At 49.8% G+C, this 23,215-nt stretch overlaps 1 protein-coding gene across 1 annotated transcript in view; it reads left to right on the forward strand.

The window, feature by feature from the left end:
- Positions 1 to 23,215, forward strand: part of LOC135057101 (uncharacterized) — a 182,650-nt gene that overhangs the window by 140,595 nt on the left and 18,840 nt on the right. Inside the window, exons 10-12 of the mRNA XM_063963002.1 lie at positions 2,441 to 2,519; positions 2,638 to 2,735; positions 5,851 to 6,388. Coding sequence (XP_063819072.1) covers positions 2,441 to 2,519; positions 2,638 to 2,735; positions 5,851 to 6,388 — 715 coding nt within the window. The remainder of the gene's footprint in view (positions 1 to 2,440; positions 2,520 to 2,637; positions 2,736 to 5,850; positions 6,389 to 23,215) is intronic.

The following is a 23,215-nucleotide window of genomic DNA, read 5'->3' on the forward strand; positions in this document are numbered from 1 at the left end:
TATTATTTTTTTATTTTTTTTCAGCGGCGCTGCTCTACTGTACAGGGAGCGTAACTGACCACGCCCCCTGTATGAACCCACGCCCCTATTTCCCACCCGGGGCGCCAAAAGGGCAAGAACCGGCCCTGAATCTGTAGCTCCAATAGGAGCACATGAGATGTAGTGACCCTGCAGTGTCTGTATGATGTACGGTCACCTCACAATAGGAGCACATGAGATGCAGTGACCCTGCAGCGTCTGTATGATGTACGGTCCCCTCACAACAGGAGCACATGAGATGCAGTGACCCTGCAGTGTCTCTATGATGTACGGTCCCCTCACAATAGGAGCACATGAGATGCAGTAACTCTGCAGCGTCTGTATGATGTACGCTCCCCTCACAATAGGAGCACATGAGATGCAGTGACCCTGCAGTGTCTGTATGATGAATGGTCCCCTCACAATAGGAGCACATGAGATTCAGTGACCCTGCAGTGTCTGTATGATGTACAGTCCCCTCACAATAGGAGCACATGAGATACAGTGACCCTGCAGTGTCTGTATGATGTACGGTCTCCTCACAATAGGAGCACATGAGATGCAGTGATCCTGCAGTGTCTGTATGATATTCAGTCCCTTCACGAGCACATGAGATGCAGTAACCCTGCAGTGTGTCTGTATGATGTACGGTCCCCTCACAATAGGAGCACATGAGATGTAGTGACCCTGCAGCGTCTGTATGATGTGCGGTCCCCTCACAATAGGAGCACATGAGATGCAGTGATCCTGCAGTGTCTGTATGATATTCAGTCCCTTCACGAGCACATGAGATGCAGTGACCCTGCAGGGTCTGTATGATGTACGGTCTCCTCACAATAGGAGCTCATGAGATGCAGTGACCCTGCAGTGTCTGTATGATGTACGGTCTCCTCACAATAGGAGCACATGAGATGCAGTGACCCTGCAGTGTCTGTATGATGTACGGTCCCCTCACAATAGGAGCACATGAGATGTAGTGACCCTGCAGCGTCTCTATGATGTACGGTCTACTCACAATAGGAGCACATGAGATGCAGTGACCCTGCAGTGTCTGTATGATGTACGGTCCCCTCACAATAGGAGCTCATGAGATGCAGTGACCCTGCAGTGTCTGTATGATGTACGGTCCCCTCACAATAGGAGCACATGAGATGTAGTGACCCTGCAGTGTCTGTATGATGTACAGTTCCCTCACAACAGGAGCACATGAGATGCAGTGACCCTGCAGTGTCTGTATGATGTACGGTGCCCTCACAATAGGAGCACATGAGATGCAGTGACCCTGCAGTGTCTGTATGATGTACGGTCTTCTCACAACAGAAGCACATGAGATGCAGTGACCCTGCAGTGTCTGTATGATGTATGGTCCCCTCACAATAGGAGCACATGAGATGCAGTGACCCTGCAGTGTCTGTATGATGTACGGTGCCCTCACAATAGGAGCACATGAGATGCAGTGACCCTGCAGTGTCTGTATGATGTACGGTCCCCTCACAATAGGAGCACATGAGATGTAGTGACCCTGCAGTGTCTGTATGATGTACGGTCTCCTCACAATAGGAGCACATGAGATACAGTGATCCTGCAGTGTCTGTATGATATTCAGTCCCTTCACGAGCACATGAGATGCAGTAACCCTGCAGTGTCTGTATGATGTACGGTCTACTCACAATAGGAGCACATGACATGCAGTGACCCTGCAGTGTCTGTATGATGTACGGTCCCCTCACAATAGGAGCCCTGCAGTGTGTCAGTATGATTAGCAGGACCCAGAGCCCCATTACAGTGCCACTACCTCACTCACTGATACATCAGAGACTCAGTGACCAGAAGATCCTGGAACTCGCCAACAAGATCATTCGCTGCTGAATGGAGAGACGTGTCTGGGTGATGACTGGAGAGGTGACTGCTGGGAATGGGACATTATACAGTAACACCAGGGGATGTGTCTGGGTGATGACTGGAGAGGTGACTGCTGGGAATGGGACATTATACAGTAACACCAGGGGATGTGTCTGGGTGATGACTGGAGAGGTGACTGCTGGGAATGGGACATTATACAGTAACACCAGGAAACGTGTCTGGGTGATGACTGGAGAGGTGACTGCTGGGAATGGGGCATTATACAGTAACACCAGGGGAAGTGTCTGGGTGATGACTGGAGTGGTGACTGCTGGGAAAGGGACATTATACAGTAACACCAGGGGACGTGTCTGGGTGATGACTGGAGAGGTGACTGCTGGGAATGGGACATTATACAGTAACACCAGGGGATGTGTCTAGGTAATGACTGGAGAGGTGACTGCTGGGAATGGAGCATTATACAGTAACACCAGGGGATGTGTCTGGGTGATGACTGTATCACTGTGTGTGTCAGGTGCCTATAAGGTGTCAGGATGTCACTGTCTATGTTTCCATGCAGGAGGGGGAGTATATAGAGAAACACAGGGGTCTGTACAAGGACGTGATGATGGAGAATCACCGGCCCCTCACATCACTGGGTAAGAGGAGACTATCATGTATTGTACAGGGGAGAGCAGGTATGGGGGCCCCTATATACACACATCACCTGATAATCACATATATACACTGTACTCAGTCACTGTGTGTCTCCTACAGATGGACCCAGTAACAGAGATACCCCAGAGAGATGTCCCCGTCCTCTGTATTCCCAGGATTGTACAGAGGAGAATCACAGGATCCCACAGGAGGATCAGGTAGGTGGGATTTAGGATTTCTTAAAATATAAAAAATAACAAAGCAAATTTCTGCAGCGGGGTACACTGGTATTCCACAGGGAATAAAATCGGGGTGTAGAGTTGGATCATGATCCGAGGCACCAACAGTCTAATAACTTTGACTGTTCCTAGGATACACAGCACCACCTCCTCTATATAACCTCTTCTCCGTGCACAGGAGCTCAGTTTCAAAGTTGGTGCCTGCAGTACAGGTCACTAACAGAGGGCCCCTCGGGTTTTCATTAAGGTCATGGCCGTGATGACAGCTTATCTCCGTCAACAGGGAATCAGGATCCTGCCGTATCTGGACGACCTGCTGATCCTGGCAAGCTCCCAAGATGTCCTCCTGAGTCATCTCCAGCTGACGGTGCAATTCCTCACAGCCCACGGGTGGCTGATCAATTGGAAAAAGTCCTCCCTGGTCCTGGCACAGCGCATGGTGCACCTGGGGGCTCTACTGGATACGCACAGCCAGAGGTTGTTTCTGTCTCCAGAGAAGATCCTGAGGCTTCAGGACAGAATCAGATATTTCCTCTCTCACCCAATAGTGTCCATTCACTCAGCGATGCAGGTAATGGGTCTGATTGTGTCGACTTTCGACATAGTGGAATATGCTCAATTCCGTTCTCGCCCTCTCCAACTGTTAATTATATCCAAATGGGACGGTCTGCCTCAGCCGATCAGGTCTCGAATGATAGTCCTGACCCTGGAGGTTCGCTTGTCCCTGTCCTGGTGGCTCCAGGATCAACAGTTGAGCTGGGGCCGTCCCGTCTGGATTCCCAACTGGGTCTTCCCGACAACGGACGCCAGTCTGAGGGGCTGGGGCGCGGTGTTCGAGCAACACCAAGGAGGAGTCTCTACTCCCCATCAACATTCTGGAACTACGGGCGGTGTTCAACGCATTGACACTAACCCTGCCTCTGTTAATAAACAGGTCTGTTCAGGTACAGATGGACAACACCACCACGGTGGTGTACATAAATCACCAAGGCGGCACTCAAAGCTGAAGAGCAATGATGGAAGTGTCCAGAATTCTTCAATGGGAGGAACGCCATCTGCCAGCAATATGGGCAGTGTTCATTCCGGGTGTCCTCAACTGGGAAGCAGATTTTTTCAGTCATCAGGACGTACACGCTGGAGAGTGGAGCCTTCAGGCGGAGGTGCTTCTTCTCCTTGTGGACAGGTGGGGTCTACCAAACATAAACTTGATGGCGTCTCGACACAGTCACAGTTCCGGTCTTTGGATCACGGACAAGGGATCCTCAAGCAGCGTTCATGGACACACTGGCAATTCCGTTTAAATTTCGACTGCCATACGTGTTCCCTCCGGGGTCACTACTGCCCAGGGTTCTGCGGAAGTTCAATCAAGAAGGAGGAATACTACTTCCAGTCGCTCCAATGTGGCCCAGACGGCATTAGTTCTCAGACCTGCAGGGTCTGTCGATGGAATGTCCTCTACTACTTTCTTAATGCCCAGACCTCCTTGTTCAGGGCCCTTGTGTCTACCCAGACCTGGCCAGACTGGCTTTGATGAAGTGGCTCTTGAAGCGTCACTCCTCAGAACCAAAGGATCCAAACTATGCTGAATGCCCGTAAACCGGCTTCAGATTGGATTTACTACAGGGTCTGGAACTCTTACTTTACCTGGTGTGCTGCTAAGAACTACGATATGTATAAGTTCAGAACCTCATGGCTTCTGGCATTTCTGCAACAAGGCCTGGATTTAGGCCTTTGTCTGGCTTCTCTCAAGGTTCATATTTCTGCCTTGTCAGCGTGGTTTCAGAGGAAAATTGTGTTTTATTCCTGACGTTCATACATTCACTCAGGGTGTTTTGCGGATACAACCTCCCTATGACTCTCCTGTGGCTCCATGGGATCTGTCTGTTGTCCTTTATGCCCTGCGAGGGTCTCCGTTTGAGCCTCTTGATTCTGTTGACCTAAAATGGCTTACTATTAAGGTCCTGTTCCTGTTGGCTATTGCGTCTGCTAGAAGAGTTTCGGACTTAGGCGCTTTGTCCTGTCGTTCGCTCTTCACGATATTTCATAGTGACCGGGCAGTTCTCCGTACTCGCCCTGGTTATCTGCCTAAGGTGGTGTCATCTTTCCACCTTAACCAAGAGTTTGTGGTTCCGGCCTTTATCTCTCCTGGTTTGTCCTCCAAAGAAAAATATTTGGATGTGGTAGGGGCTATCCGTATATATGTGAAAAGGACTGCCACCATTCCTGCAAACAAGCAAAACTTGGCCAGATGGATTAGATTGGTGATTGTGCAAGCTTATGTGCATGCTGGTCTCCCAGCTCCTGCTGCTGTCAAGACCCATTCTACTCGGTCTGTTGGACCTTCTTGGGCGGCCCGCCGTGGCACGTCCGTAGAACAATTGTGCAAGGCGGCTACATGGTCCTCAGTGAACACGTTCATAAGGTTCTATGCCTTTGATACTTCCACCTACCAGGATGCCTTCTTTGAACGCCGGGTTCTTGTGCCTGCTACAGTGCGTCCCCTCTCATGAGGAACTGCTTTAGGACATCCCCAATGTTATTCCCTGTGGAATACCAGTGCGCCCCGCGGCAGAAAAGGAGATTTATGGTACACTTACCTTTGTTAAATCTTTCTGCGAGGTTCACTGGATTCCACAGGGTGCCCGCCATGATGCAGTTAGCTTCTTTGGGTTTGTATGGCATTAGCCGCTGGTCCCTTCTCCTGTCGTGAGAACGTGGTTCTATGTGACTAACATCTACCGTCTCTTTACCTGCTACATTATTGGTCTGGTTACAAAACTGAACTCCTGTGCACGGAGGAGGGGTTATATAGAGGAGGCGGTGCGGTGCGGTGCATCCTGGGAACAGTCAAAGTTTTTAGCCTGTTGGTTCCTCGGATCAAGATCCAACTCAATACCCGGATGTTATTCCCTGTGGAATCCAGTGTACCTCGCAGAAAGAGATTTAACAATGGTAAGTCTACCATAAATCTCCTCCTTTTTCACTATATAATCTATAGAACATTAGTGTGTGTCTTATACACTAATATTCTACTATTTAATCTCCATTTATGAAATTATTAAAGTGTAATTTTATTGTTTTCTGGGTTATTTAGGGTGAAGGTCTGACTGATATCAAGGTAGAAGATATAGAGGGAGAAGAAGAGACGTATGTGACTGATATCAAGGCAGAAGATACAGAGGGAGAAGAAGAGACACATGTGACTGATATGAAGGCAGAAGATATAGAGGGAGAAGAAGAGACGTATGTGACTGATATCAAGGCAGAAGATATAGAGGGAGAAGAAGAGACGTATGTGACTGATATGAAGGCAGAAGATATAGCGGGAGAAGAAGAGACGTATGTGACTGATATCAAGGCAGAAGATATAGAGGGAGAGGAAGAGACATATGTGACTGACAGTAAAACAGAAGATATAGAGGGAGAAAAAGAGACGCATGTGACTGATATGAAGGCAGAAGATATAGATGGAGAAGAAGAGACGTATGTGACTATGAAGGCAGAAGATACAGAGGGAAAAGAGACGTATGTGACTGATATGAAGACAGAAGATACAGAGGGAGAAAAAGAGACGTATGTGAGGGGTGATCAGCAGTGTAAAGAGGAGGAAGTCCCTACAGATATCAGCACAGGTGAGTAATAAGTACTTATTACAGAAGAGAGTCACATATTTGCCTTGCTCAGACACTACAACAATCTCTCATCGTGCACCCTCCTCTGTTGGTGAGCAGACTGTGCATTTTTAAATCTAATTAGAGGTGGAAACTGTAGATCCATCCTTAGGACCTCTTTCAGTTAGGATTGCAAATTCTGCTAATTAGCAGAATTTACAATCCTTCTGATCGCATGCTGGGGCCGCCCTCCCCACCTCAACAAGCAGAAATTTCTAACCCATTGCAATTTCTGGTTGTTAACAGAAATTAAGAATGGCTCCTGCCGGTGCAGCTTCTCTATTGAGAAGGGTCGGTAATAACCCCACTCTGGTGATAGCTGACGGATAACGCAGCGTGAGGAGGCTCAGTAAGTGCCACTTGTGCACTCAGGATAAGCTCCCCTTTTTTATTATGTTTTTTTTTTTTTTTTTATAATGACTTCCTGCAGGAATTTGGTGCCGGTCCTACTACACACGGCCACTGGAGGGGGCAGGGTTTTAAGCAGGTTTTCAGTGAAGCACAAACTTGACAGAATTTAGTTTGTACTAGGGTGCACTCAGTCTTATGCACACTTCAGTTATTTTTACGTGCAGACGTTTGTTTCACTTTCTGTATGCATGATGACTGGAAAAGCTAATGCAAAATCTAAGAAGCAGCTTGTCTGCGATAACTGTGATAATGTGTTACGTGATGGAACTTCCACTTGCACAGTGTGTCTTGCAGATATGGGTCCAAATAAGGACCTCTGCCCTGATCCTCCCTGGGCTATGATGGCAGGTGTGATGTCTGATTTGGCGTCAGAGTTATCCACTGCATGGTAGGACCGTGAGGCGGCTAAGTCTGATCCACGGTCAATGCCGTCTGAGCAGCCAAAGTGGGCTCAGGATATTTCAAGAACTTTTCAGGGTTTACAAAAGTCCATAAATAGTTCTAATCCTAAGAGTAGTCATCATTTGTCTCATAATTTACCAGTTTCTATGATTTTACACCCTGACGATTCAATGCCAGACCTTGTATCTCAGGAAGAACAGGAGGAAGGTGAACTGAGCCAGGAGTCAGATAGTGAGGTCACTGATAGCCTGGGCATTGATGATCTCTTCAGGACGGTACTCCAAATATTAGATTTCACTGAGACAGAGGAGCCTCTGTCAAAAGATGAGTTTTATTTGCTCAGAGACAAAGGGCGACTGTGTGTTTTCCTTTTTCAGATTCTCTTAATAAGCAGTTGATGGAAGCATGGAAGAATCCAGATAAACGCTTTTCTATGCCAAAGCGGTTTCTGTTTAACTACCCTTTATCTAACATCCTAGTGGATACTGGGGAATGTACTTTAGATCGATCCATTGGAGTCTGGCACTTTAAGAAAACAATAGTGTATGCTGGCTCCTCCCCTCTATGCCCCTCCCGCAGACTCCGTATTAGAAAAATGTGCCCAAGGAGCCGGGTGCATTCTGCTACCCTCCAGAGAGGTTTCTTCAGAAATGTATTTTAGTTCATTTTCTGGCCCACTGATTGGCAACCAGTCTGCCTTCGTCGTGGGACTTGGGGGGGGGGGGGGGGGGGGGGCCGAACCAACTTCCCCAGAGTTAATGGTTCATATCCCCGCTGACAGTTACTCAAGGACCTTCTTCAACAAGGACCGCTCATTCTATCCAGACTTACTGCGGCTACATTTGACGGCTTGGAGGTTGAAAGGGAGATCTATGGCCACTAGCCCCTGGTAGTACGATGTTCACTCCCTGACTACTTACATCTTAGCTGTATTATGTCTTGAGAACTGTGGTGCTCCTTGTTACCTGCACTCTATTTTTGTTATTTATTCACTGTAATGCTAAGTTTGTCTCCCTGTAAAGTCCTTTGTACGGCACTGCAAAACACTTGTGGCTCCTTATAAATAAAATATTATAATAATAATCCAGCGGCTCACCAGCGCCATTTTCCCTCTGCAGCTTACACAGATCAGACTGGCAGAGACGCGCAGCTCCTCCACAAGGAATCCTATCTACCTCAGCGGTACCAGTGGGTCATAGCAAGGAGTGGGAGCAATATTAGAATACTTGGGCCCTAATAAGGGTACTTAGTTTGCAACCCAGCTAAGTTGCTATTAGCTCCAGGGTATATGAGCGTTTTAAACCTTCCTGTCTCTCAGGGATGAGTTCCTGCTGGATCTGGACAACCCAGAGAACCCGGAGTTCCAAATTTCCATTGCTGATGCAGTCTGCACAGGTTTTACTTTAGTCTCCCTTGGAGGTAGCTAATCCCACAGGGATGTTGGTAATTCAGGTGAGAGACAACCCCTCTCACCACAGTATGTATATATGTGTGTATGTATGTAATGTGTAGGATTACCATGCTACAATATCCGTTGCTGATGAAACTGCACAGTTTCTGATTTGTAGCCTAATCGCATTCTGCTTTTTGGCCACAAGATGTCCTTACACTCTTTATATATTTTTTATTTTGTTTGCTAATTAGCCAGTTAACATGATAGTGACGTAATTTATAGCCTGTTACTCAGAGAATCTCAAAGAACATTTCAGTGAAACCCCATAAAAATTGGTTCAGCGGTTGTCAAGCTTACCTCACACATACATACAAATGAACAATCTCCTATATATTAGACTCTGTGCCTGCATTTCTAACGCTGGGCGGAGTCACAGGCACAGATCTGGGTGGCTGGATGCAGGCCAGGAACAGTCCCCTCCCTCGGTCCGCCCATCCCCGCCCAGTCCCCTCCCCATCTCCGCCAGGTCCCCTCTTTCTCTGCTCCCCGTACACTCCCTGCACCCTGGTGAGTTGTGACACTGCAGCCGGTGAGTCTTGCTGAGAATGCTGTGGACGACCTCAGCCTGCCGCACCCGCCCCTCTCCTACCCGCGGCACCCACAGCCTCCACAATATACGCCCCCCACCCGCCGCACATGCTCTGCGCCACCCCGCACCCTCCCACCCGCGGCACCCACACCTGCAGCGCCTCTACCCCACCCGCGGCACTCCCTCCCCCACCCGTGGCAGACGCCCCTCCCCCACCCGCTGCACTCCCGCCCCCTCCCCCACCCATTGCACCCACATCTGCAGCACCCCCCGCCCCTCCCCCACCTGCGGCACTCCCGCCCCTCCCCCACCCGTTTAACCCACACCTGAAGCACTCCCCGCCACTCCCCCACCCTCGGCACTACCGCCCCTCCAGCACCCACGGCAGACACCCCTCCCCCACGCACGGCACTCTCGGACCCTCCCCCACCCGTGGCACTCATGCCCCTCCCCCACCCACGGCACTCCTGCCCCCTCCCCCACCCATAGCACCCACACCCGCGGCACCCCCCGCCCCTTCCCCACCCGTGGCACCCACACCACCGACCACATCTGTCCTCCACCCACGGTACACGCGCCTCACCCACCCGTAGCACCCTTAAACTCCGGCACCCCCCGCCCCTCCCCCACCCGCGGCACTCTCGCCCCCTCCCCCACCCATTGCACACACACCTGAAGCACCCCCGCCCCTCCCCCACCCGCGGCACTCCCGCCCCTCCCCCACCCGTATAACCCACACCTGAAGCACTCCCCGCCACTCCACCACCCGCGGCACTACCGCCCCTCCAGCACCCGCGGCAGACGCCCCTCCCCCACGCACGGCACTCGGCCCCTCCCCCACCCATTGCAGCCACACCTGAAGCACCCCCCGCCCATCCCCCAACCATGGCACTCATGCCCCTCCCCACCCACGGCACTCCTGCCCCCTCCCCCACCCATAGCACCCACACCCGCGGCACCCCCCGCCCCTTCCCCACCCGTGGCACCCACACCACACACCACATCTGTCCTCCACCCACAGTACACGCGCCTCCCCCACCCGTAGCACCTTCAAACCCCGGCACCCCCCGCCCCTCCCCCACCCACGGCACCTCCGCCCCTCTCCCGCCCCCATACCCACCTCTCCCCCCGCTACACCCTCCATCCCACCCCCACCCGTTGCTCCCCCACCTGCGGCACCCTCAGTATCCACCACATCCGCCCCCAACGTCAGCACTCCAACCCCCTCCCCCACCCGTACAACCAACAGCCGCAGCACCCCCCGCCCCTCCCCCACCCGCGGCACTCGCGCCCCACCCGCAGCACGCCCCACCCCTTCCCCACCCGCCGCACCCACCACATCTATCCCCCACCCCGGCACACGCTCCTCCCCCACCAGAGGCACTCCCACCCCTCCCCCACCCGTATAACTCACAACCCGCAAAACCCCTGCCCCTCCCCCACCCGCAGCACCCCCACACCTCCCCCACCCCCATACCCATCTCTCCCTCCCACTACACCACTGCACGTGGCTCTGCTACCAGTGGCCATTGTGTGTATAAATGACACTTCTACCTGTCGCCATTGTGTGTATAAGTGGTGCTGATACCTGTGGCCATTGTGTGTATAAGTGACACTGCTACCAGTGGCCATTGTGTGTATAAGCGGTGCTGCTAAAAGTGGCCATTGTGTGTATAAGTGGTGCTGCTACCTGTGGCCATTGTATGTATAAGCGGCTCAGCTAGCTGTGGCCACTGTGTGTATAAGCGCCTCTGTTACCTATGGGAATTGTGTGTAGAAGTGGCACTGCTACCGGGGCCATTGTGTGTATAAGCAACACTGCTACCTGTGATCGTGTATATAAACTGCTTTGCTACCTGTGGGCACGTTGTGTATAAACGTCTGTTACCTGTGGGCACTGTGTGTATAAGCGGCTCTGCTACCTGTGGGCACTGTGTGTGTGTGTATAAGAGTCTCTGCTACCTGTGGGCGCTGTGTGTATAAGCGGCTCTGCTACCTGTGGGCACTGTGTGTATAAGCTGCTCTGCTGTGTGTATAAGCGGCTCTGCTACCATTGGGTATTGTGTGTATAAGCTGCCCTGCTACCTCTGGCCACTGTGTGGATACGTGGCTCTGATACCTGTGGCCACTGTGTGTATAAGCTGCGCTGCTACCTGTGGGCGCTGTGTGTATAAGCTGCGCTGCTTCCTGTGGGTGCTGTGTGTATAAGCGGCTCTGCTACCTGTGGGCGCTGTGTGTATAAGCTGCGCTGCTACCTGTGGGCACTGTGTGTATAAGCGGCTCTGCTGCCTGTGGGCGCTGTGTGTATAAGCGGCTCTGCTACCATTGGGTATTGTGTGTATAAGCTGCCCTGCTACCTCTGGCCACTGTGTGGATACGTGGCTCTGATACCTGTGGCCACTGTGTGTATAAGCTGCGCTGCTACCTGTGGGCGCTGTGTGTATAAGCTGCGCTGCTACCTGTGAGTATTGTGTGTATAAGCTGACCTGCTACCTCTGGCCACTGTGTGGATACGCGGCTCCATTACCTGTGTCCATTGTGTGTATATGCGGCTCTGATACCTGTGGCCACTGTGTGTATAAGCTGCACTACATACACTAGCAGTATATACTACACTATGTTATTCATTGTGACCTGTGGCCACTCTTCACGCCCTCACAAAGGGCTACGTTCCCTTGACAATTGCATGCCCTTCCCCCTTGCAATATTTACCCAATAGCATAAACTTTTGTGACGGTAATACTCCATATAATAACAATTATAGCACAGCTGAAGCCCGTGCAGGGGTTAACAGGTCGTAGCCTCTTGCAACGCTATTTTCTGTCTAACACCTTCCCTCTCTTTTATCCTCTCCCTACCACCCTGCCTCTCCCTATCCTTTACCCATCGCACAGCGTTTTACTGTACATTCCCTTTCTGCCCCCCTACACTTGTCTACCTTTTCTCAACCGGAACCCATTTCTGTATGCCCTCTATACTGCCCTGCATATCTGGTTCTGTTATCTACCGGCCTGCGTATGTTCAAAGGCGTGCAGGGGTTAGCGGGGCGTAGCCCCTAACGACGGTGTGAAGAGCGCCCGTAGGGCGCCATGAATCACCTAGTTGTATATATATTTTCCCTGATGAAAATGTGCCATCATTGAAACGTTGGCTTTTGCTACCTGGTGGTCTTGTGTTTCTTTCAATCAATGAGTTCCACTGATAATGTGACATTGTGTAGAAGATAGTGGTAGCTGAATGTCATGTATAAGGACACTGATGCAGGTTAGCGGAATATCCAGTGTAGTGATAATGCGGGTTAGCAGAATATCCAGTGTTCCAGTGATTCTTTTAATCCATGAGTTCCAGTGATTTTGTGTAGAAGATAGTGGTTACCATCCTCACAGAGGGCAATGGGGTCCGACCTCTGCAGTATGCAGTGAGTGCCAGAAAATTCATAAATATATATATATATATATATATATATATATATATATATATATATACACTGCTCAAAAAAATAAAGGGAACACTTAAACAACACAATGTAACTCCCAAGTCAATCACACTTCTCTGAAATCAAACTGTCCACTTAGGAAGCAACACTGATTGACAATCAATTTCACATGCTGTTGTGAAAATAGAACAGACAACAGGTGGAAATTATAGGCAACTAGCAAGACACCCCCAATAAAGGAGTTGTTCTGCAGGTGGTGACCCCAGCCACTTCTCAGCTCCTATGCTTTCTGGCTGATGTTTTGGTCACTTTTGAAAGCTGGCGGTGCTTTCACTCTAGTGGTAGCATGTGACGGACTCTACAACCCACACAAGTGGCTCAGGTAGTGCAGCTCATCCAGGATGGCACATCAATGCGAGCTGTGGCAAAAAGGTTTGCTGTGTCTTTCAGCGTAGTGTCCAGAACATGGAGGCGCTACCAGGAGACAGGCCAGTACATCAGGAGACATGGAGGAGGCTGTAGGAGAGCAACAACCCAGCAGCAGGACCGCTACCGCCGCCTTTGTGCAAGGAGGAACAGGAGGAGCACTGCCAGAGCCCTGCAAAATGACCTCCAGCAAGCCACAAATGTGCATGTGTTTACTCAAATGATCAGAAACAGACTCCATGAGGGTGGTATGAGGGCCCGACGTCCACAGGTGGGGACTGTGCTTACAGCCCAACACCGTGCAGGATGTTTGCCATTTGCCAGAGAACACCAAGATTGGCAAATTTGCCACTGGCGCCCTGTGCTCTTCACAGATGAAAGCAGGTTCTCACTGAGCACATGTGACAGACGTGACAGAGTCTGGAGACACCAAGGAGAACGTTCTGCTGCCTGCAACATCCTTCAGTGCAGGGACTTTGAGTTGCGGCTTCCCCATCCACAGTGTGGAGTATCTGCCCCTTCCTCAGATGACTGAGTCGGTCAACATTGACACATCCCCCTGTATCTCGCTGGCGATCCACAATGACCTAAGGTCACAGCTGTTCCTGCTCTCCGCAATCTACCTTTCTCCATTTTGCTTCTATGAGGCTGTTACTTCCTCTGTAGTATGCCAAACCCAGTCTTCATCTATTACAAGCTGAGTCACATTGCTGTTCCCTGGTGGCCAACTGATCTGACAACAGTTTTTATTTTGAGGTTTTCCTGACCTACATTTTTGACTATTATTAAGACTGTGTTATATCCACGTCTAAATCTGACTCTCTGTTTTAGTTAATACTTTAAGACCTTCCCGCCAATCCTCTGTTTCCCAAAAAAAACCTCCCACCTAATCCGTCTGCAGGTACTGGTTTGGATGGAGATTTAGAGGATGAGGCCACGCTCTACTGAAGCAGATATTCCTGTTGTCCTGTTGGAAATGAGGAACATACAGAACGCAATTCGGGGGGATGTCCGAGAGGGTCTCTCTGGCAGTAAAACTGAGTACCAGTATTGGTTAACATCTTGTGTTATTGCATACTTACCTCCATGGTAAATACAGTGGGCTTATGTGGCAGTCTTTGTAAGTTGTGCTTTGGAGGGAGACTGCTTGCTTAGCAGCTTCATCAGCCAGTCTGTTACTCCGGGCAATACATTTTTTTTCCACTTGTGTGCGCCTGACATTTACTGAGATGTGTGCTGGGAGCAGCATGGCTTGTAGTAAGGTTAGATGGTGTGTTATAGTCCTCTCAAAAGCAGTGAGAAAATGTCCAGACAGCCAGTGTGCGTTCTCATTTGGTCAGTCTATTGGCTGTCACACGTTTTGTTTGTACAGAGGCTGTTTGCTGGACAGCATGTGGGACATGCACAGGGACAGAATGTCATAGTACTATGTCACTGGTTTTATCTTCCAAGGGTACAGCAATGGCTACCCCTCTCTTACATGGTTTCATGTCTCAGGCAATGGGGTCTGTCACGACAGGCCGGACGATTTTCCAGATACCTCAATATGAAAATCATCACCAGTGACTTATGGTTACCTCCGTTAATGAAAACTCAGTTTTCTCATAAGTCCTAGAGGATGCTGGGGTATACTTTAGTACCATGGAGTATAGACGGTTCCGCAGGAGACATGGGCACTTTAAGACTTTTTCAGAGTGTGAACTGGCTCCTCCCTCTATGCCGCTCCTCCAGACCTCCGTTTAGAAAATGTGCCCAGGTCCACTGGATGCACTCTGAGGAGCTCTACTGAGTTTCTCTGAAAAGACTTGTTAGGTTGTTTATTTTCAGGGAGACTACTGGCAACAGTCTCCCTGCTTCGTGGGACTGAGGGGGCAGAAGTAGGAACCAACTTCCTGAATTGTTTCATGGCTCTGCTTCTGGCTGACAGGACACCATTAGCTCCTGAAGGGAACTGAACGCTAGCTGCAGCTATGTGCTCACTCCCACAGCACACCGTCACCCCCCCTTATAGAGCCAGAAGTCAGAAGACAGGTCAGTGTATAGAAGAGGATCTTAAGTCATCGTGACGGCTAAAAGGTACCACGCAGCAGGCAGGAACGCTGCGTGCTATGCTACCCGTCAACACAGGCACAGCAGGGCGCGGGGTAGCATGAACCTACTCAAAACTGGCTAACAAGGGGACCTAAGATGCTTTGGCACAGTCCTACCCCCGCCAGTATAAAAAATAGTATTGAAAAGTCTGAGGGGAAATGCGCCATTACGGGGGCGGGGCTTCCTCAGTCAGCCAGCACACTGCTCAGCGCCATTTTTTCTCCTAGCAAGCTGCAGAGAAGAACGCTTGTCCTCCTCCATTTCTGAACCAAGTATCAGCGTGCAAAACAGGGGGTCACAGTATAAATTGGTGCTGTATGGTAAATTTGTCATTATAAAAGCGCGACAGGTCTGTGGGCATTTTGTGTTACACAGGGATTATATTACTAGAGCTGAGTTGTGAACTGGAAAAATCCTTTTTGTGTCCTTCTGACAGGTTTTACTGTGGGTCTGTCCCCTATAAGTCCCGGAGTGTCTGTGAGGTGTTTGTGCACATGTGTGACATGTCTGCGGCAGGGAGCTTTTCCCCCATTTTAGGGACACAGAATTGTAATGTGGTGGCGCTTCCGGCACACCAAGAGCCTGAATGGGTGAAAGAATTACGTAATGGTGTGAATCATATCAGTAAGAGATTGGATAAGTCTGATAGGCCCTACACACATGCCGATATTCTGAAAGATATGAACGATCTCGTTCATAAATGAACGAGAACTCGTTCATATCTTTCAGTGTGGAGACTCCAGCGATGAACGATGCGCGGCCCCGCGCTCGTTCATCACTGATCTCCCGTCGGCTGTGCATGCAGGCCAATATGGACGATCTCGTCCATATTTGCCTGCACTTCAATGCAGCCGGGTGACGGGGGGGAGTGAAGAAACTTCACTCCCCCCGTCACTGCGTCCCCGCCGCCGGGTTGCTCGTCGGCCGTCGGGCACCTCGGCGGCGCATCGCCGAGTGTGTAGGGCCCTTGAGTCTCATGCAGAAAACTGGAGAAAATCAGTGGAAGATGTGATTTTTCATAGTTCTGCCTTTTCATCAACAGGGGACCCCTCTGTCCATTTTAAAAGGTAATTTGCACAAATAGTACAAACTGATACCGACACGGATTCCTGTGTCGACACTAGTGATTCCAGGGGAATAGATCCTAAATTGGCAAAAAGCTTTCAATATATGATTGTTGCTATAAAGGAGGTCTTAGAAGTTATGGAAGCCCCTCCTGTACCTCAGGAGAAGGCTTATTTTTATAAGGAAAAGAAAATTAATGTAACTTTCCCTCCTTCTCACGAGCTAAGTACTCTCTTTGAGGGAGTTTGGGCAAACCCTGAAAATAAATTTCAGATTCCCAAAATTCCCAAATTCAGGTTGCTTATCCTTTCCCAGCAGTGGACAGGAAAAGGTGGGGGTTCTAGACAGTGCCCTGTCACGATTAACTAAAAAGGTTATTCTCCCTGCGCCTGGGACGGCTTCACTAAAGGAGCCGGCAGACCGCAAGTTGGAGACTGCGTTAAAATTTATTTATGTAGCCAATGGTACACTACTCAGACCCACCTTTTGCTTGTGCGTGGGTGAGTAGTGCTATCGAAATATGGTCAGACAACTTGTCATCTGAAATTGACACGAAAGATAGAGATGAGATACTCCTAACGTTAGGTCATATCAAAGACGCTGCTGCATGCAGGCTAGAAGCCATGAAAGATATTGGGCTCTTGGGGTCAAAAAACCGCTACCATGTCAGTCTCAGCTCGGAGGGTGTTGTGGATTCGCCAATGGAATGCTGACACAGATTCCAAAAGAAATATGGAGGCTCTCCCATATAAAGGTGAGGCCTTGTTTGGAGATGGGCTGGATGCTTTAGTCTCTGTGGCTACCGCTGGTAAGTCGACATTCTTGCCTTATGCTCCTGCGCCGGCGAAAAAGACACATCACTCTCAGATGCAGTCCTTTTGGCCCAACAGATGTAAAAAGGGTAAAGGTTCCCCTTTCTTTGCAGGCAGAGGGAGGGGAAGAGGAAAAAGTCCACAGCGTCCCCAGGATCACAGGAGCAGAAATCTGCAGTCCGCTAGGGTGGGAGCAAGTCTGAAGCTTTTCAGTCAGCTCTGGGTTCAATCTGGCCCATGGGTCTTGCAAATAGTGTGCCATGGATACAAACTGGAGTTTCAAGACTCCCCCCTCCCCCCCCCCCCCCCCATGCCGATTTTTCAAATCAATCTTGCCATCTTCTCTCCCAGACAGAGAAGTAGTAACAGCTGCAATTCAAAAATTATGTCAGGATCAAGTCATTGTCCTGGTGCCCTTGTCTTAACAGGGAGAAGGGTTTTATTCAAGCCTCTTCGTAGTTCCGAAGCCGGACGGCTCGGTCAGACCTATTTTAAACCTGAAATCTCTGAATCTCTACCTGAAAAGGTTCAAGTTCTAGATGGATCTCTGAGGGCAGTGATTTCCAGTCTGGAGGAAGGTGACTTCATGGTGTCACTGGACATAACAGATGCCTACTTACATGTTCCCATTTATCCTCATTAAGCTTATCTGAGATTCGCAGTACAGGATTGCCATTACCAGTTGCAGACGTTGCCGTTTGGACTCTCCACAGCACCTTCGACAGCAAGGAGTCAATATAATCCCTTACCTGGACGATCTCCCGATAAAAGCGAGATCCAGGGAACGGTTGGTGCAGAACATTGCACTCTCCCTGTCCATACTCCAACAACGCGGTTGGATCATGAATTTTCCAAAGTCGCAGTTGGAACCGACGACAAGATTGTCCTTTCTGGGGATGATACTGGACACAGAAGTACAGAGTGTATTTCTTCCAGTAGAAAAGGCTCTGGAAATCCAGAGAATGGTCAAACAAATTTTGAAACCAACAAGAGTGTCGATCCATCAGTGCATTCGGTTGTTGGGAAAGATGGTAGCGGCCTACGAGGCCATTCAGTTTGGCCGATCCAGTGGGACCTGTTGGACAAGTGGTCTGGATCCCACCTACACATGCACCAGAAGATAATCCTGTCTTCCAGAGCCAGGATTCCGCTCCTGTTTTGGCTACACAGTTCTCACCTACTAGAGGGACACAGGTTCAGGATTCAGGACTGGGTCCTAGTAACCACGGATGCAAGTCTCTGAGGCTGGGGAGCAGTCACACAGGGAAAAAGCTTCCAAGGAAAATGGTCAAGTCAGGAAACCTGTCTTCACATAAACGTTCTGGAATTGAGAGCCATTTACAACGGCCTTCTACAAGCGGTGCATCTTCAAGATCAACGCGTGCAGATCCAGTCAGACAATGTAACAGCAGTCTCGTACATAAACCGTCGGGGCGGAACGAAAAGCAGAGCGGCAATGGCAGAGGTGATAAAGATCCTCCTGTGGGCAGAAAGATATGCAAAAGCTCTGTCAGCAATTTTCATTCCGGGAGTGGACAACTGGGAAGCAGACTTCTCTCAGCAGACACGATCTCCATCCAGGAGAGTGGGACCTCCACCAAGAAGTCTTTGCAGAGGTGACAAGTCTTTGGGGAGTTCCTCAAGTAGACATGATGGCGTCTCGTCTCAACAAGAAGCTTCAGAGATATTGTTCCTGGTTGAGAGACCCTCAAGCAATAGCAGTGGATGCATTGGTGTCACAGTGGGTGTTTCGGTCGGTGTATGTCTTCCCTCCACTTCCACTAATACCAAAAGTTCTCAAGCTCATAAGAAGAACAAGGGTTCGAGCGATCCTCATTGTCCCAGACTGGCCAAAGAGGGCTTGGTCTCAAGATCTTCAGGAGTTGCTCATAGAAGATCCTCTTCCTCTTCGCAAGGACCTGCTGCAGCAGGAGCCGTGCATGTATTAAGACTTACCGCGGCTACGTTTGACGGCATGGCTGTTGAGTGCTGGATCCTAGCCAGAAAGGGTATTCCCAAAGAAGTCATCCCCACTTTTATTCAGGCCAGGAAAGGAGTAACGTCTAGACATTACCACCGTATTTGGAGAAAGTATGTGTCTTGGTGTGAATCCAAGAAGGCTCCTACGGAAGAGTTTCAGTTGTGACGTTTTCTCCATTTTCTGCAGGCGGGTGTGAATGCAAGCCTAAAATTGGGTTCAATCAAGGTCCAGATTTCAGCCTTATCAGTTTTCTTTCAAAAACAATTGGCCTCCCTTCCAGAAGTTCAGACGTTCGTGAAAGGGTTGCTGCACATCCACCCTCCATTTGTGCCTCCGGTGGCACCATGGGACTTTAATGTCGTGTTGCAGTTCCTTCAATCGGATTGGTTTGAACCTCTACAGGAGATAGAATTTAAGTTTCTCACTTGGAAAGTGGTCATGCTATTGGCCTTGGCATCCACAAGGTGGGTGTCTGAGTGGGGGGCCTTGTCTCACAAGAGCCCTTACCTGATCTTCCATGAAGATAGGGCAGAGTTGAGAACTTGTCAGCAATTTCTTCCGATGGTGGTTTCGTCTTTCCATATAGCCAACCTATTGTGGTGCCAGTGGCTACTGACACCTTCACTGCGTCAAAGTCTCTTCATGTGGTCAGAACTTTTAAAATTTATGTAGCTAGAACAGCTCGGATACGGAAAACAGAGGCTCTGTTTGTCCTGTATGCTCCCAACACGATTGGGTGTCCTGCTTCTAAGCCAGTGGCGGGGAACCTTTCTTCTACCAAGGGCCATTTGGATATTTATAAAATCCTTCCGGGGGCCATACAAAAATTAGCAACTTAAAAATTAGCCTGCCCCCAGTCAGTTGTTATGCCCCAGTAGATATACCCCGAGTCACTTGTTATACCCCATTAGATATGCCCCAGTCACTTGTTATACCCCATTAGATATGCCCCAGTCACTTGTTATACCCCATTAGATATGCCCCTAGTCAGTTGTTATGCCCATTAGATATACCCCCAGTCAGTTGTTATGCCCCAGTAGATATGCCCCATTAGATATGCCCCCAGTCAGTTGATATGCCCCAGTAGATATGACCCCAGTCAGTTGTTATGCCCCATTAGATATGCCCCCAGTCAGTTGATATGCCCCCAGTCAGTTATGCCCCATTAGATATGCCCCCAGTCAGTTGATATGCCCCCAGTCAGTTATGCCCCAGTCAGTTGATATGCCCCCAGTCAGTTATGCCCCATTAGATATGCCCCCTGTAGTTATCCCCCATTAGATATGCTTCCCAGTAGCGCCGCTCACCTGCACACATTAGAAGGAAAAAAAGAACACAATACTATCTCGGACCCCCAAGGCCGTTACGTTATCCTCTCATGTTCCTATAACCAAGCTCCTCTGATCTTGGCTTCCGTATATGCCCCTAATGCGCAGCAGGGTTCTCTGTTCACAGCCTTCTTTGATAGCCTATCCCGCCTCCCTACGGGCATGACTATAAATGGTGGAGACTGCAATGTCACATTGGACCCACTCCAAGACAGATCTCGCCCCGCCCCTACAGCTTCTACTCCCGCCAAATTGGCCAAGCGTCTACAAGCACATTAATCACTTTATAATCTGTATGACGGTTGGAGGACTTTGTATCCCTCAGCGAGGGGATTTACTCATTACTCCCCACCTCACAACCTCTTTACCCGTATAGACTGTGTGTTCATCGACCGGGACACTACCCGTAAACTCCTCAGTGCCCAGACGCTCCCTATCTCCTGGTCAGATCACTCTGCTGTTCTGCTCGAGATCTCATCCTCCTCATCCCCCCCCCCCACCCGATTCTGGCGCCTAAATGAATCTCTCATGCTTAAGAAATGCACCGTAGCTGATATTGCCACCGCATTAGCTAAGTATTATGCAGAAAATGCGACCCCAGACATCCCTCCCTCCCTGATATGGGAGGCTTATAAGGCCACCATCCGAGGCTACCTTATAAGCCTTTCGGCTGCCCAGAAGAAAACTGAAGCACAACGGATCCGAGTCTTAGAATCAGAACTTGCTGCCTTGACCCTTCTGCACCAACGCCGCCCCAGAAAGAAAACGTACTCCAAACTCCTAGCAGTTAAGGGTCAGCTATCCCAAATCCTCACCAAAAAGGCAGTCAAGGCACTCTTATGGGCACGCCAGAGGTTCTACGAAAAATCAGATAAGGCTGACACTCTGCTGGCCCAGAAACTCAGAGCGAAACGTACTCAAAATCGCGTTGTATCTCTACGCTGTGCGGACGGGTCCACCACGTTTGACCCGTCACGAATGGCCTCCCAATTTCGGGATGATTATACATCCTTGTACAACCTCCCTTCCACTCTAGATGCTGATCCTGATCACGTCTCTAAGCTTCGAGACTATCTATCCGCTTGCAAACTCCCTAAGCTTTCCGATTCGGACATATCGACGCTCAATTCCCCCATTTCCACAGAGGAAATCTCAGTGGCCATTCAGCAGCTACGCCGTACCACAGCCCCTGGCCCTGATGGCTTCACTGCTTTATATTATAAAAAATTTACAACCTCTTTACTCCCCATGCTCCAATCTCTGTTTAACGCAATCCTGGACGGAGGCTCATTCGATGCAGCCACCACGAGGGCCAACCTTATCCTCATTCCGAAGCCCGACAGGGACCCGCTTGAGATGAAGAACTATCGACCCATCTCGCTCCTAAATGTTGACCTAAAGCTCTTCGCTAAAATCCTGTCTAACAGACTAGCTCCATTTTTACCCTCCCTCATTCACCCCGACCAGGTCGGCTTTATTCCATCCAGACAGGCCGCAGATAATACTAGGCGTCTCATCGACCTTATCCAGTTGGCACAAGACAAGTCTCTCTCGACGTTAGTCGTGGCCCTCGGCGCAGAAAAGGCCTTCGACAGGGTGGCCTGGCCATTCCTACAACAGACACTTCTAAATATGGGCCTACATGGCGCCTTTTATAAAGGCGTTACGTCACTGTATCAGAACCCCTCAGCCTCCATCTTAATCAATGGCCTCTTCGACGACCCTCTACCCATACGTAACGGCACTCGACAGGGCTGTCCCCTTTCCTCCCTACTCTTCGCCCTCATTATGGAACCATTGGCAGCTAGAATTAGGCTGAACCGTAACATATCTGGTATCATGTCGGGAACCCACAATCACAAAATTGCACTATATGCCGACGACGTCATTCTCACCCTGACTGACTCATCTACCTCCCTCCCACATTTGATGGAGGAGATAGCTACGTACAGCCGGTTTTCAAATTACAACATTAACTCAGACAAAACCGAAATCCTAGCCCTGCATGTCGCGGACCCAGATCTTCGGCTCCTACAGGCCTCCTTCCCATGTGCTTGGCGAGCTGATAAACTCAAATACCTGGGCATCTATTTAACTAAGTCCTATTCTGGTCTCTATGCTGCCAACTTTCCCAGACTATTAACCTCTATTAAACACGATATGACCAAGTGGAATAAATATATCCTGTCCTGGTTTGGACGGATGACAGCCGTTAAGATGACTCTACTGCCCCGTCTGTTATATCTGTGGCAAACTCTTCCCATCCATGTTCCCACCTCAATCCTTAAAAATCTCCAAGCAGACCTTACCAGATTTATCTGGGCAGGGCGTAAGCCCAGAGTAAAGATGAGAATCCTCCAAAAGCATCGCCTAGAGTGGGGGTCTAGGAGTTCCTGACCTCCTTAAATACTATAGAGCTGCTCACCTAACCACGTGTGTTCTTTGGCATGATAAACCTGGACACAGAATATGGACACATCTGGAGGCTACCACACTCCACAGATATTCCCCCTATAGCCTGCTCTGGTGTCGACCGAATAGTCGTCCCCCCGCTTCCTCGCTGTTGCCCACAGTGAGATTTACCCTTTCCATATGGGACCTTTGTTCACGACTTTACCAGCTACGTTCCTTCCATCCTCTACTCACCCCTCTGTGGAACAACCCAGCTTTCCCACCAGGGGAGAACCATCTGGCTTTTGATTCATGGACCAACCATAACACACTCACATTGCTCCGCTACACACGTTCCCCACATTAGCCGACTTGCAATCCCGTTTCTCCCTCCCTCGCTCAACCTTTTATCAATTCTTACAGATACGCCACTTTTTTGCCTCTACCCCCGGATCACCGCCCA

The sequence above is a fragment of the Pseudophryne corroboree genome, chromosome 3, assembly GCF_028390025.1.
Source record: "Pseudophryne corroboree isolate aPseCor3 chromosome 3, aPseCor3.hap2, whole genome shotgun sequence".
Taxonomy (NCBI): Eukaryota; Metazoa; Chordata; class Amphibia; order Anura; family Myobatrachidae; genus Pseudophryne; species Pseudophryne corroboree.